Source organism: Ostrinia furnacalis, unplaced genomic scaffold (assembly GCF_004193835.3).
Source record: "Ostrinia furnacalis isolate ACB-3 unplaced genomic scaffold, ASM419383v2 OfSCF2824, whole genome shotgun sequence".
NCBI lineage: Eukaryota > Metazoa > Arthropoda > Insecta > Lepidoptera > Crambidae > Ostrinia > Ostrinia furnacalis.
This window is the reverse complement of record NW_021133063.1, coordinates 79,046-91,516: the sequence shown is the minus strand read 5'-3', so window position 1 is coordinate 91,516 and position 12,471 is coordinate 79,046. Positions and strand designations below refer to the sequence as shown.

General features: G+C 36.8%; 1 protein-coding gene across 6 annotated transcripts in view; it reads right to left on the bottom strand.

Annotated features, from left to right (window-relative positions):
• Nucleotides 1–4,729: 4,729 nt before the first annotated feature.
• ITP (ion transport peptide) overlaps nucleotides 4,730–12,471 on the bottom strand; it is a 70,539-nt gene continuing 62,797 nt past the window's right edge. For 5 of the 6 annotated variants that reach the window (XM_028309732.1, XM_028309730.1, XM_028309728.1 and 2 more), the window contains exons 2-4: nucleotides 8,229–8,452; nucleotides 7,873–7,993; nucleotides 4,730–6,425 (exon numbers count right to left, since the gene is read on the bottom strand). In XM_028309732.1, the coding sequence (XP_028165533.1) occupies nucleotides 7,873–7,993; nucleotides 8,229–8,452 (345 nt within the window). In that variant the 3' untranslated portion in view covers nucleotides 4,730–6,425. The remainder of the gene's footprint in view (nucleotides 6,426–7,872; nucleotides 7,994–8,228; nucleotides 8,453–12,471) is intronic. The other variant, XM_028309733.1, reaches the window with a different exon arrangement.

The window sequence follows — 12,471 nt, the reverse complement described above, 5'->3', positions numbered from 1 at the left end:
AACTCAGTTATCGTAGTATTTTTTTATTTACATGAATAATATATTTTTTTGGTAGCACAATGTTTAATGATCGAACAATTGGCCCATTTATTATATTTTTTCCATAAATAAAGTCTTATTAACAAAAGCCAGCTATGATGTGATATGAAATATGAAACTTGTGTGATCTTTATTTAGAAACTAACTACCTTAAAGTATCTTCCATTAGTTTGATGTAGACAAACCATTTTAGTGTAACGTAGACCATAGGAGAAGTAGTTTTTAAATATTTTTATATTAAAAATCTTAATTGTTAGTACTACACACACCGGCAGATTTAGCGGAACGCAAAAAAAAGTATGAAAATAAGGAAAATTACTACTGATCTATGAAATATTTATTATACAAAATAAAGAGATAATTAAAATAAAATAAAATAACATATATTTTTTAAATATTTAGTCGTTTTTATTTAATAAAAAATCATCGAAACGAAATTTCAATTTTTCAGTTTTGAACAAAAATTAGAAATTGTGGCCAGATTAAAAATTAGGGTAGCTTATCACTATCCAAATGAATGAATTAATGATGGGTATTTCCCCCTCTTGCTCTGATGATGGTTTCCATTCATCTGAGCATGCTGCAGTTAATGATATGAAGGGTATTTTGGGGCAATGTCTGCCATTCCTCTAGTAACGCGTTTCTCAACACCACCGGTGGTATTCTGAGTTTAACACATCTTTTAAGAAAGTCCAAGACATGCTCTATAGGATTCTTGTCTAGGGATCTTGCCAGCCACTGCATCATGGGTATATCCAAATGGTTTAGATGTGCCTGTACTGAGCGAGCACTGTGAAAACGAACATTATCGTGAATTAAACTAAAGGAGTCCACAATAAATGGAGTAAATGGCACATCATGTTCTTCTAAAATGTTCCTAGTGTACCATTCAGAAGTCGTATTTCCTCCATCACCCACCACTAACTCCGTGCGAGCTCCCAAAAAAATCCTTCCCCACACCAGAATTAAGCTACCTCCATAAACCACGATATTTTCAAAATTAAGACTAAATGTTACGTTCTCTTTGTGTCTCCATATTCGCTATCTTCCATCGATCTGGTTTAAGAGAACTCTGCACTCATAAGTGAAGAGATCATGCCTCCAGTCGTTCAAGACCCAATCACGATATTCACGTGAAAAGTTCAATATGTTTTTTCGGTGCTGTGTCACAAGTTGGAGCTTTCTCGGGTATGCACGACCCTATACCAACTTCAGTAAATCTCCTGTGAACTGTGGGCTCAGTCACTCTTACTCCTCGAGTGTCTTTAAGGTTATTTCTGGCTTGAACAGCAGGTAACCGCGACTTTCTGAAAACTCGAAGTTGTAAAAAACGGTCATCCCGTCGCGAAGTACGCCTTTTTCTGACTTGAACCCTCCTCCTAACGACAGAAATGATCAATCTGTACCGTTGGTTACTGCCATGGGTGGTCGATACTGATCAACGACGTCTTACGGCAGCCGATTTGTATGCATGGCCGTTACTTCTCATTTCATCTGCCTTAATGATTTCTGACGGTGCTAAGCTGGGCATAATAAACCCTTATAAGTAACTGAATGCTTACACAACAAAATTCTCAGAAAAAAACATCTTTCACGTAAAAGAAATCCAAATTAGCAAAAGCTTCATTCAATTCAAAACACTCAACGAAACTGTTGATGGGGTAATTTAAACAAAATAATTAAAAAAATATACTGTTGGCAATTATTTTTTTCATATTTAGAATTAAATTAAAAAATATTGTCATAATTAGGCATTTTTTTCCTAAAATAATGATGATATTGATGCTTTTTTTTCCGTTCCTCTAAATCTGCCGGTGTGTGTACATCGCACTATTATTGATTCTGTTCACCATTCTCAAAGGACAAAATATCATAAAATACATTTTAGCTTAAAAGCTGTAGGTTGTCCTTTTCAATTAGAATCTGTTAGAAAGAAAGAAAATGTATGTTTCATTTAGTTTCAAAAATGGTAAAACGGTATCAGTTGTTATTTTAATTCACTTTAATTTAATTTGTTAATCATTATCATCATAGGTAATTGAAAATCATACATTTCTACTATCAACTCAATAAATTATCGAATCAAAAATTGCAAAAATTCTGGTTTTCGCGAGGCTATTCTTTACGACATATTTTTTGGATACATCCATCCCTTTCTCTCAAAGCAAGATGCTGATATGAGTGACTGCGATAGATAGTACCGATAAAGATAGAAAATACGAAAATGGCTTTAAAAAGTCGCCCGTATTACCTTATTTTTGAATTAAAGATGATAAAATCAATGCTTAGTGGTAAAGTTATAACGATAGTTTATAGTGCCATTCATTTTTATTATTAACATTTATTATTACATATTTTTAACAATATATTATATTATTAATTTAATTTGAATGTTAAGAATTTTGTATGTGACTGATGATGTTATTTCAATTATTTTTATTCTTGACTTTCTTTTAGAAATTGCCAAAACTATTTTAGACCCTATGACCATACAAAAACTGTCCCGTATTGTAGACTCATTTATTTTTTGCAATTAGGCTGTTAAAAAGCACTTTTACACGTCCCAGTATTAACCCTACCACTGCTTCGGGACAATAAATGGGCCAGTGCTGAGAAGAAGCAGCGCAAGAAACTTAAATATATTTTCACAATCGCATAGAGATGCTTTGTTGAAAGATGAGTTGAAAAAATAGGTACATACATTATTGTATAATTTCCAGGCTTTATTTAATTTAAGCCTAATTTAATAAGTTTTGGCATCTTCTAAAAAGTTAAAACCTATAATTTGAACTTACTTCAAATATTATTTAAACTTTATATGGTCCTGTGTGGATGTTTCAAGACTGTTTAGATGCGTATAAATTAAACCAAACGAAATTAATTCTATAACAAATTGATTTATGCAAAGAATGCAAAATTGTATTATTATTTTTATTTTTATGGTTGTTTGTTTCACAGAACAATTACCATAATAATTGCGTAAAATCTTCCAAAGATTCCACAAAACTCTATGATCTTTAAAAGGATTGAGTTTTTTTAAATTTTGTTGTTTTAATGTTTATAGCGAAAGATATTTTTCTATGATTCCGAAAGAATTAATGCATTTATGAAGGTGATAAGAGACCTATGCATTTATTTTTAATATATAAAATTTATCTTTATGCTCAATTTAGATGTAGGGCAAGACGTAAAGCCGTGTATCCACTTGAGCATGCTCAGGCGAATGAGCGGCTTATTTGGCCGAGCCACTCGAGTCGAGACGCCTGACACTTAGGCATCAGCCTCGAATTTAGCGGGCAGCGGGCGGCGGCGGTAGCGGCGCGGGAGCGGCAGGATCTTATGCGTAAAATCAAATAGACCAGTTCTCGAAAACAGCGGCGCGGCAGCGGGGCGGCAGCGGGCAACGAGCGGGCAGCGCACTCCTTTTGCCCATAATAAATCAGGCGTTAGGAATAAATTTGAATCGAAATAAAATTGTCGCCGTTGTTCAGACATTTCGTTTGCGAATAAAAACAAATATCTCGACAACACAACCCCGAAGCCGAACACAACACTTCGCCGCTAAAGTGCCGCGCGAGCTGCCCGCTTGTTTGGAGAACGGGTCTGCGTTGCCCGCCCCGCTAAATTCGAGGCTGAGGCCTTAGGTTCAGGCTTGGTTCTCATTCGCCAGAGCATGCTCAAGTGAATACAATGCTTTACGAATTGATTCCACTAAATGGCAAAGCCCTAAAATAAATTACTTGTACCTTTATGATTAAATTATAATGGGTAGTTGTACTGTGAAATTAAAATTAAATGCGTGTTTATTTTGTTATTTTACCAAATCGTAATTATTTATGTGCGAATGACCTCTAAAAGTATGTTGAATTTGTTGCACGCACAACATCTTCGCCATTGTATGTATCATCACTGTCATACTGTGCTCTGAAATATACATTAAGCAATCAATATTCTTTGTTTTATATTATAATGTAAATTCGTATTTGTAAATCCTATTTGTATTCTAACGCCCGTATTCACAAACATTACTATGAGGTCTCACAGTGCGCGTGTACGCACAGGGTCCCAAAAACCTATTCATAGACAATACTAGAGTGGCGGAGTGACACATAATCAATCACAGAGCTCTATTTAACGCCGGTCGACTTCGCTTAGCGTTGCTGCTTCACTTAAGCAAGCATCGTTTGTGAATAAGGGTGTAAGTCCCCTAAGGTAGAGTTGAACAACACTGAAGTGTCCCGGATATGACATTGACAGATGGCGCTACTATCAATGCTGTGTCATTGACGTTCTAGAATCGTTGCACTAAAGTACGAAAGTTGCTAAAGCCCGGTCCGTGAGCACGTAGAATTTTGTCCAATGACCCCTAGCTACCCATCCTTATCGCTCGCGCGTAATTATATTGCTGTTGCGACTGTGCGACTGGCACCCGCAGTGAGTGTGCGAGCGCGATAGCAACATAATTACGCGCGAGCGATAAGGATGGGAAGCTTGGGGTCATTGGTCAAAATTGTACGTGCTCACGGACCAGAATATAGTATGATCGTGTTGTGGAAAAAATAAAAATACAATAGACTTTCAAAATGAAATATATTTTACGGAACCCGTAGCGTTTCTTAGCTGTTTTTATAAAATTTATACAAATTGATTAATAATTTTGCTAATTGATTTTTTTACAATATTTTTCGAAATGTTCTTAGTATAAATATTTTTCGATAAACATCTTTTATTAATTACCTAATTTTAACCTAGTGTCTCGGGACTTTATTGGCACCATTTTTCTATAAAATACGTGTTATTTAACAGACTTGTAAGTGTTGTATTAGGATGTTTGTTACAATGTTTCGAAAGAGGAAAGTAATATCAAAAAGTGTTAAAAGAAACGCTAATATCACTAAAACAGATGAGATTCAAACAGAGAAGACATTCAGTTGAACTAAACAATGTTATAAGTATAAACCGCAACTTATATGTACATAAATCAGAAATCAGTGAGTAGTTAAAAAATATCTTAGACTATATCCACTGGTACCCTCGATCGATGCTCAATAGAAACTGCTAAAAATAAATAAAACGTTCGTAGTAACAAATAATAAATAGGTCGGAAGTATATAAAAATAAATCTCTATTAAATACTTAAAACTAATTAATTAAAACTCGCACTATACAACTGAATCCTGGTTAAAGCGAAAAATAGCTCACGACCGCTTGCACGGGTTTGAAATAAGTATTTATTAAAAAGTCGATTGTACAATGAATAAGCTGAATAAAACTATAAGCTATTACTAAAATTATCAAACGTGAATACTTCTTTCTGAATAATTACTTCGGTTTCTTTGCGAGATTTAAGTAGTATTTGTTGACCTTCAAATGTATGCTGCCATTTCTTACTATTTGTACTGTACACAAACAAATTATTATTCTCAATCTCTCATTTTGAATACACAACTGATGAATAATATTTTGATTTAACTTACATAATTTTATTTTCTTAAAAATAAGTAGTTTGAATTAAGTAGAACTATCTATTAGTTTTAATACTGCGAAAATGTGATGTTATGACAAAATTCTGTAGAATTTAGTGCAAGACGGTCGTGTTTCATAAAACAATGTAAAATGAATTAAAAAGTCCAAATTAAACTATAATATTACTCTAACATAGGCGTATGTATGATATAAACTAAACAGTCGGAAAATGAATAAATGTATAAGCCACTTGTGTGATTATAAGAATACCATTATTTTAACCTTATTTAGATATTTATACATAATACTCGATAATACAAACGAAATGTTGTCAGATAATTTCAATAAAAAAGCGTTTTAAATACTGTGATTGGAATGCGTTACCATTAAATTAAATATTTCAATCTCAGTCGGAGATAGCGAGACAGTTTGAACGAAAGGCGACCGGCGACCTCTGCCTCTGATGGGGAAACTAACCTAGGAGGTGATCTAATATAAACAATCAATGTACTTTACACTCCCACAGCTATCAAGCATTAACACTTAATAACATTAACACTATAGATGTCCTTAATACACATTATCTAAATTATGATAACATTACAATTAGTTGCAAACATAATAATATGTCGCGTTATAGACTAGAATACGTTGAGGATAGCAAGCAAACGTCAATTGGAGGAACTTGACTTTTGTATGCTTTTGATGGCAAAGCGGTGGAGTTCGGCCTTAGTTTGTACGTTGTCTGTGGTGGCGGGCCAAGATGGCGGCCCGTCAAAAGTTGGCGCGAAGTGGTGGGCGGCTGGTGGCGTTAGCGTTTCCCGACGTAGTCGATCATTTGATCTATCTGTTCCTCCTCGTCGTAGAGGTACAAAGACTCCATGCAGCCCTTGAAGTAGGGCGTTGTGAAGCATTTTTCCCTGTAAAGGTTAAATTTTGAAATTAGATCTTTGTCTATGGATCAGTCAAAAGTCGGCTGTCGTAGAGTTCGAAACAAATAGAGCAAAGTAACGTGCTGTCTTTATAATACAATTATCTTGTTATTGTATACTTTGTAACTATGTGAACAGATAAATAAAATCATGTGAAATCTCATAATTTACTTAAGAAGTCATATTACGCAGCACGTGTTCAAATATTTATTGTTGCTAGTTTATCATTTACTGTTTTATAACAATAGAATTAGACACAGCAGGGACAGTTAGGTGGAATTCCCTGTTATAATTTTATCAGGCCTATTCTTATAGGAAAGCAGACGTGGAATTGTTTAAAGCAATCGTAATCATTTGACAGTTCATAACGTACGATAAAGTCAGTTAAACAAAGCGTTTGGCAGAATAATCGTACGTTATGAACTGTGAAATGATTACGATTGCTTTACACAATTCCACCTCAGATTTGAATTGTGCTCTGTGTCTAATTCTATACTGGATTTCAAAATACTGTAGGTATCATAAAATAAATCATGCTATTATTTTTAAATGTTAGTTAAATTCAATAAGAACTACGCTGTTAGTAACTACAAGTAAATTATTATCGTGCATCTTAAAAATAAAGAAATACTTAGGCCCGTATTCTGAAACGAATCTCAACTGAATCCAAACTCAACTCTGAACAAATGTCTGTGATTATTTGACATTTGATAAATTAAACTAATCGGAGGCTTGAGTCTAGGAACAGTTGAGTGTTAATTCATACTTGAGTCACGTTTCATAATAGAGATCACACACATAGGTGTGATAAGAAATTAAAGATTTGCAAAGATAAAAAAGTTAAGGAAGAAAGATGAAGAAATATGCCCCAGTTGTATTGTAACGGTAATACTGAACGTACCTACTTATGATATTACATTATGTTGATTTTACTGTAAATTATCTTATAGATAGGGTAAATAATGCAATGACAATATGAAACATGATGTCTCATTCTAAGGAATCTACTGGCATTTAAGTAAATATAAAATACAAGAAAATATCGTTCAGGTATTTGAGCAAATTCACGTTCTAAGAGCTGCAGGTGTTAATAAAAGCCAAAATTGTATTTCTACGTCGCATGCTGAAAGTAGAAAGAAGAAAAATTCGACCTTCTACAAAATAAATAAAAAGAAAAAGCTCCAAATACTAAATCTGGATGGAAACAATTTTTTTTTATCTAGTTTGTTGACGGTGCATTGCTAGAGTGTTAGTCAAAAATTGCTGGCCAAGTGCTGCGTGCTGTCATTCACCCCAAAAGAAGAAAAAGAAGTCCAGATTGTCTTTGAAGAGCAGACCAAAGACAAGTTTTAGTAAGGAAGCTTTAGATATCCCATAGAGAAGGATGCATAGCTTGCATTAGATACAGTAGGTGCTTAAAAATCCTCTTTGGTACCTAAATCCCTGGATCGGCCCCGTGTAACTGTTTTATATAGGTCTTGAAGAGCTCGAGCTGGTCGTTCTCTTGGAGCACCTCGACGCATCCCTTGAAGTAATCTGTCGTGAAACAGTCTTGCCTGCCCCAACAAGCAATTGTGTCATTATTTTGGTAAAAGGTATGTAAAGTATCCTAATATTGTTGTTTTGTAATAAATAAAATAAATAGGCAAAACTTATTGCCTGTCAATCTTTTGTTATTAATTCATAATTCTTACTGGCTGGTTGATTTGAAACAAAAAAAAACAACAACATTAATTATCTGTGGCACAAAGCGCGCCAAAGTTTGACGTTACAACTTTTTAAAACACACACCTGCACAGAGTATAAAGCTGCGGTTCCCTAAAGAGGTTGTAGCAGTCGTCGCAGATCCTGTCCAGGCGGGCAAAGATGGCCGCGTCGTAGACTCCTTTGCATTGGAGGTTGAAGAAGGAGCGGCGGGCTACGTGGTGGGGCGTAGCCGCCTGTGGCGCGGCCGCCGCTCCCAGAGCCAGCGTCACCAGAGCCGCGCACACCACTTGCACTGAGCTTAGATGCATCTGAAAACAAGGAAAAGTCTGGCTCAAATATTGCATAAGCTACAAAATGACAGTCCAAGGGCAGTGCCGGATTAGCCCATAAGCAAATTATGCAACTGCTTAGGGCAACACACCACAAGGGCACCAAAAATGTTAGCTGGCACATAAAAATATTATCCGCGAAGACCCGTTAAAGTCGTAAGTATTTTTTTTTTCAAAAGATCGATACTAGCTTCGTGCACACAGTGGATTGTGGATGCACAGTGGAGTGTGCACTTGTAGATTGCTTAGGGCATCAAGTAGTCTTAAACCAGCACTGTCCATGGGTGTTGGGGTCTGATGGCCCGATGTTTTACCAGAATACAGTCAAGTATTATTGTCGTCAGAAACTCAAGAAAAATAAAGATAAAAAACTTGAATTTAAATCATTAACTACTTAGATATTAATTTGATAAATGCGATGGTTATTGGTTATGCAGCAGGATATCCTTGTAAGGATTTTTGTTGCTTAAAAGCGGCTTTATAAAAAAAAGATCGATGAATGTCGTTCAAAAATAGAAGATCATAATAAAATAAAACGCAATGGCTTGGACCAACTGAATGTCAGGAGGCATGAGGAAATCATCATGCATTGCACAGCATGAGATAATTGACTTCTCGAACAATTCACATAGGTACATAAAGGTTGCAGGAACACTTGAAATGTAGGCCACTATCAAGTATCAACCGTTCCTACCATTCAGTACTCAATAAATGAAAACCGGTCCATAAGTTTGATGCAATTGCAATATACAATAATCTAGTTATTTTACGGCGTTCGCATATAAAAGCCCGACGACTGGTTTGTTGAAACCGTATAACTTTGTCAATTTCCAACTTAACTACGAGTAAATGAAATATTACATTTAACGATCCCCGTTTACGTTTCACTTAGCAAGTTATGTTCGAGAATTGTCCACCGCACAGTGGGTCGGAACATTCAGCTGTCATTCAAAAAATATCTTGTTAAAATATAAAAATGTAAACCGGCAATTATTAAGTATTTCAACCAATTGAAACCATAAAAAACGTACAGGAAAACTTATCGTAGAGCGGTAGAGTTGGTTAACAAGTATTTAGGTGTCATTTAGGTCGGTGGGTTATTACCTTTTACCTACATAAGTAAATGTAATCTAACTTAAATTCAACTTTTCAAGGCTACAAGTGGTTTTATTGCTTGTAGGTACATAGGTTTACGAATTAAAGCTTTGGAGACATGGTTCAATTTGTTTTGGGGTGTAGAAAAATAACACATCATGATGTGTTGTTTATAAAACAAGCGTTTTGTATTGATTGCATCAAAATCTTGTGGCACTAATGCGTCGGATAAATGGGATGAACTAAGCATTAACTTTTAATTTTATTTAATCATGCCAGGTTTCGAGGCCAGCTGCCAGTGTGCGGGCAATATCAATGCACCGCCGATCGGTGCCATTTAGTCTGATGCACTCGACCATCCACAGCAGACCCCCCAATCGTGGCACAAACTATCCAGAACTGGAGAAAGGGAGGTCTAACAAACTGGTCATGGGTCTATAAGCCTTCTCAGTTTTTGTAGACTTAATAAAATCGGCATGTTTATGAATGTGCGGCTCGACGCAAATGGTTTGTCGAAATGTTACTGATAATTCGATGTCGGGTTGTTTGTATGAGGCTTGTCGGCTTCATTATCGGTGTCCTATCGGGGAAGTGGTTCACAGTGTTGTTTACGACGTACTTAGTCGATGTAGCCCGCGAGAAACTTTTGTGATCTCCTCAAAGAGATTTGATAGTCGGACTGAAAAGCGACTAAAAGTAACTGATTCCATGTGATTTGAAGATTGAATTCTGGAATTTCTGGAACTTTGTTTCTTTGGGGTCTAAACATGTTCAGGTGCAAATAACATGGCTATTATTCGGCTAAAATTACATTTATGTTTTAATTGACGTGGAAGCTATATTTCATCATACATCATGCAAATCGGAACTGAATCTCCACAACTAACATCATTGAAAGAAAGAAAAAAAAAACATTGAACCTGATCCATCGAGGTCTGGAAAACGAGCCCGCGTTGTTTCAAGCTGGGTGGCTGCCGTTCAGTCTAGTGCGCCAGCGCATACTAACTACTTAAGTATGTGCCTTGCGCGCGAGTGCACAAACTGCAAGACACGCACGTAGTGCGTTCACTCGTTAAACGTTGACATCTGCTTCTTTTAGCATTTTATGTCCTTAAAATCCAGAAAATTATTGTGGTTATTGCCAGATTTAGTGACATCGATTGACTGTTTGGACTTATCGTCAGGTCATTTTCGCCCGTATTCACAAACGATGCTTGCTTAAGTGAAGCAGCAAATCGAACGCACGGCGGTGAATAGAGCTCTCTGATTGGTTCGTGTTTCACCCTGTGCGTCCACGCGCACTGTAAGACCTCATAGTAATGTTTGTGAATACGGGCGTTAGTATCTACTGGCAACTTGACCTGGCAAGGAAGATCCTAAATCAGAGGTAATTAATGGAGTATTGTCCTACGGCCATGTTCTCGTTTAGATAACTGCTTTTGGACAAAGATTACAGAAATATAAATTGACAGCAGTTAAATTTTGCAGATGTAATAGCTTCGCGATTCGTGATGCTCTATTTTTAACACGCTTGTAACAACATGCATATAAGTACCTACTAGCGTACTTATAACCTTAGTATGCGTGAAGTCTTATGTTTAATTGATGAAGTCAACTTTACTGGAACGCGCTTTCTTGGAGACGTCGAATGTTTCCAGCATTGCGAAAGGGGAGCGTAATAACTTCATTAAAAGACAACTGATGAGTCTGGGACTCGTTCAAAGAGTGGTTTTTCATCGGGAAGCTTGTCATTGTTTATCCCTTTCATTTATCTACCGCTGCGTTTAAGAGCAGTTAAGTTAGTAAGACCAGATTACATTTTAATACGCGTAATTGCGGGCTAACCTAAAAGTGGAGGTGGTCGAGTCATAGGCGCACTATATTTACACTTTACGGCCCTCCACTTAAGTTAATCGTCGTCCACTCACTTTACACTCATGGAGGGATAAGGGCAGGCGCAGACTGGCGGTGAAACGGAGTAACATTGCGTCTTGCACGCATTGCAAATGAGGTTTCATCTAGGTTGGCTAGCTCTACCATCAAAAGTTTCTGCACCCTTCGGTTGAAGGTTCAAGGATCAACCTAATCAATGTAAATAGAACTTTTATTTTCGACAGTACTTGGACTTGAAAAGATGCTTGTCGAAATTTTGAAATAAGGTTGTGAGTTTTATAAACTGAAGTGAGAGTGAGAGTCAAAGCCGAAGACTCGATAACAGCAAAAAATACTTGTTCAGCCGCTTGCCTCTCGTACCGGGCGCCATTTTTCAATCAGCCAGTGTGGAGCCGCCCTTAATCCGGTCAAGCAACGTCGTTTTGTCGTTAAGCACCTGGCGGCTTCCCGCGGCCGCTGCGTTCGCGCTGCGTAATCGTTGCGACATCGTTCGATTGGGCTAAGGATACGTGATGTAGAGATACAGCATGAGCTATGAAGCCTGATTGCAAGTTTCTACAAGCTTTGAGTCTTCCAGTGACTTGGCCCACTTCTAGCTTGGTCCACGGGCCAAGTCGCTAGTGTGAATTTTTATTTTAAATAGTTTTCCTTCCAGTGACTGGGCCCACCTTCAATGTTTTATTAATAAATTAAACACCAAATCAACAGAAATCTACTCTAGAATCTTAGAGGTGGGCCAGAGTCACTGGAAGAAAAACTATTTAAAAATTCAAATCAGAGACTTGGCCCGTGGCCCAAGCATAAAGTGGGCCAAGTCTCTGGAAGACTCCTAGCTTTGTGCTCGCCGCCGATACTGGTTCCAGTAATAACACTTTTTTGTGGATGTAGTTGTTAAGTGATGCGTAGGGATTATTCTAGGCTCTAAGAATAATCTCAGTCATTCCATAATAGCTGGGATTACTTCAAACGTGGCGCAGTTTATTACATCACCTTATGATCTTGCAGGTAGC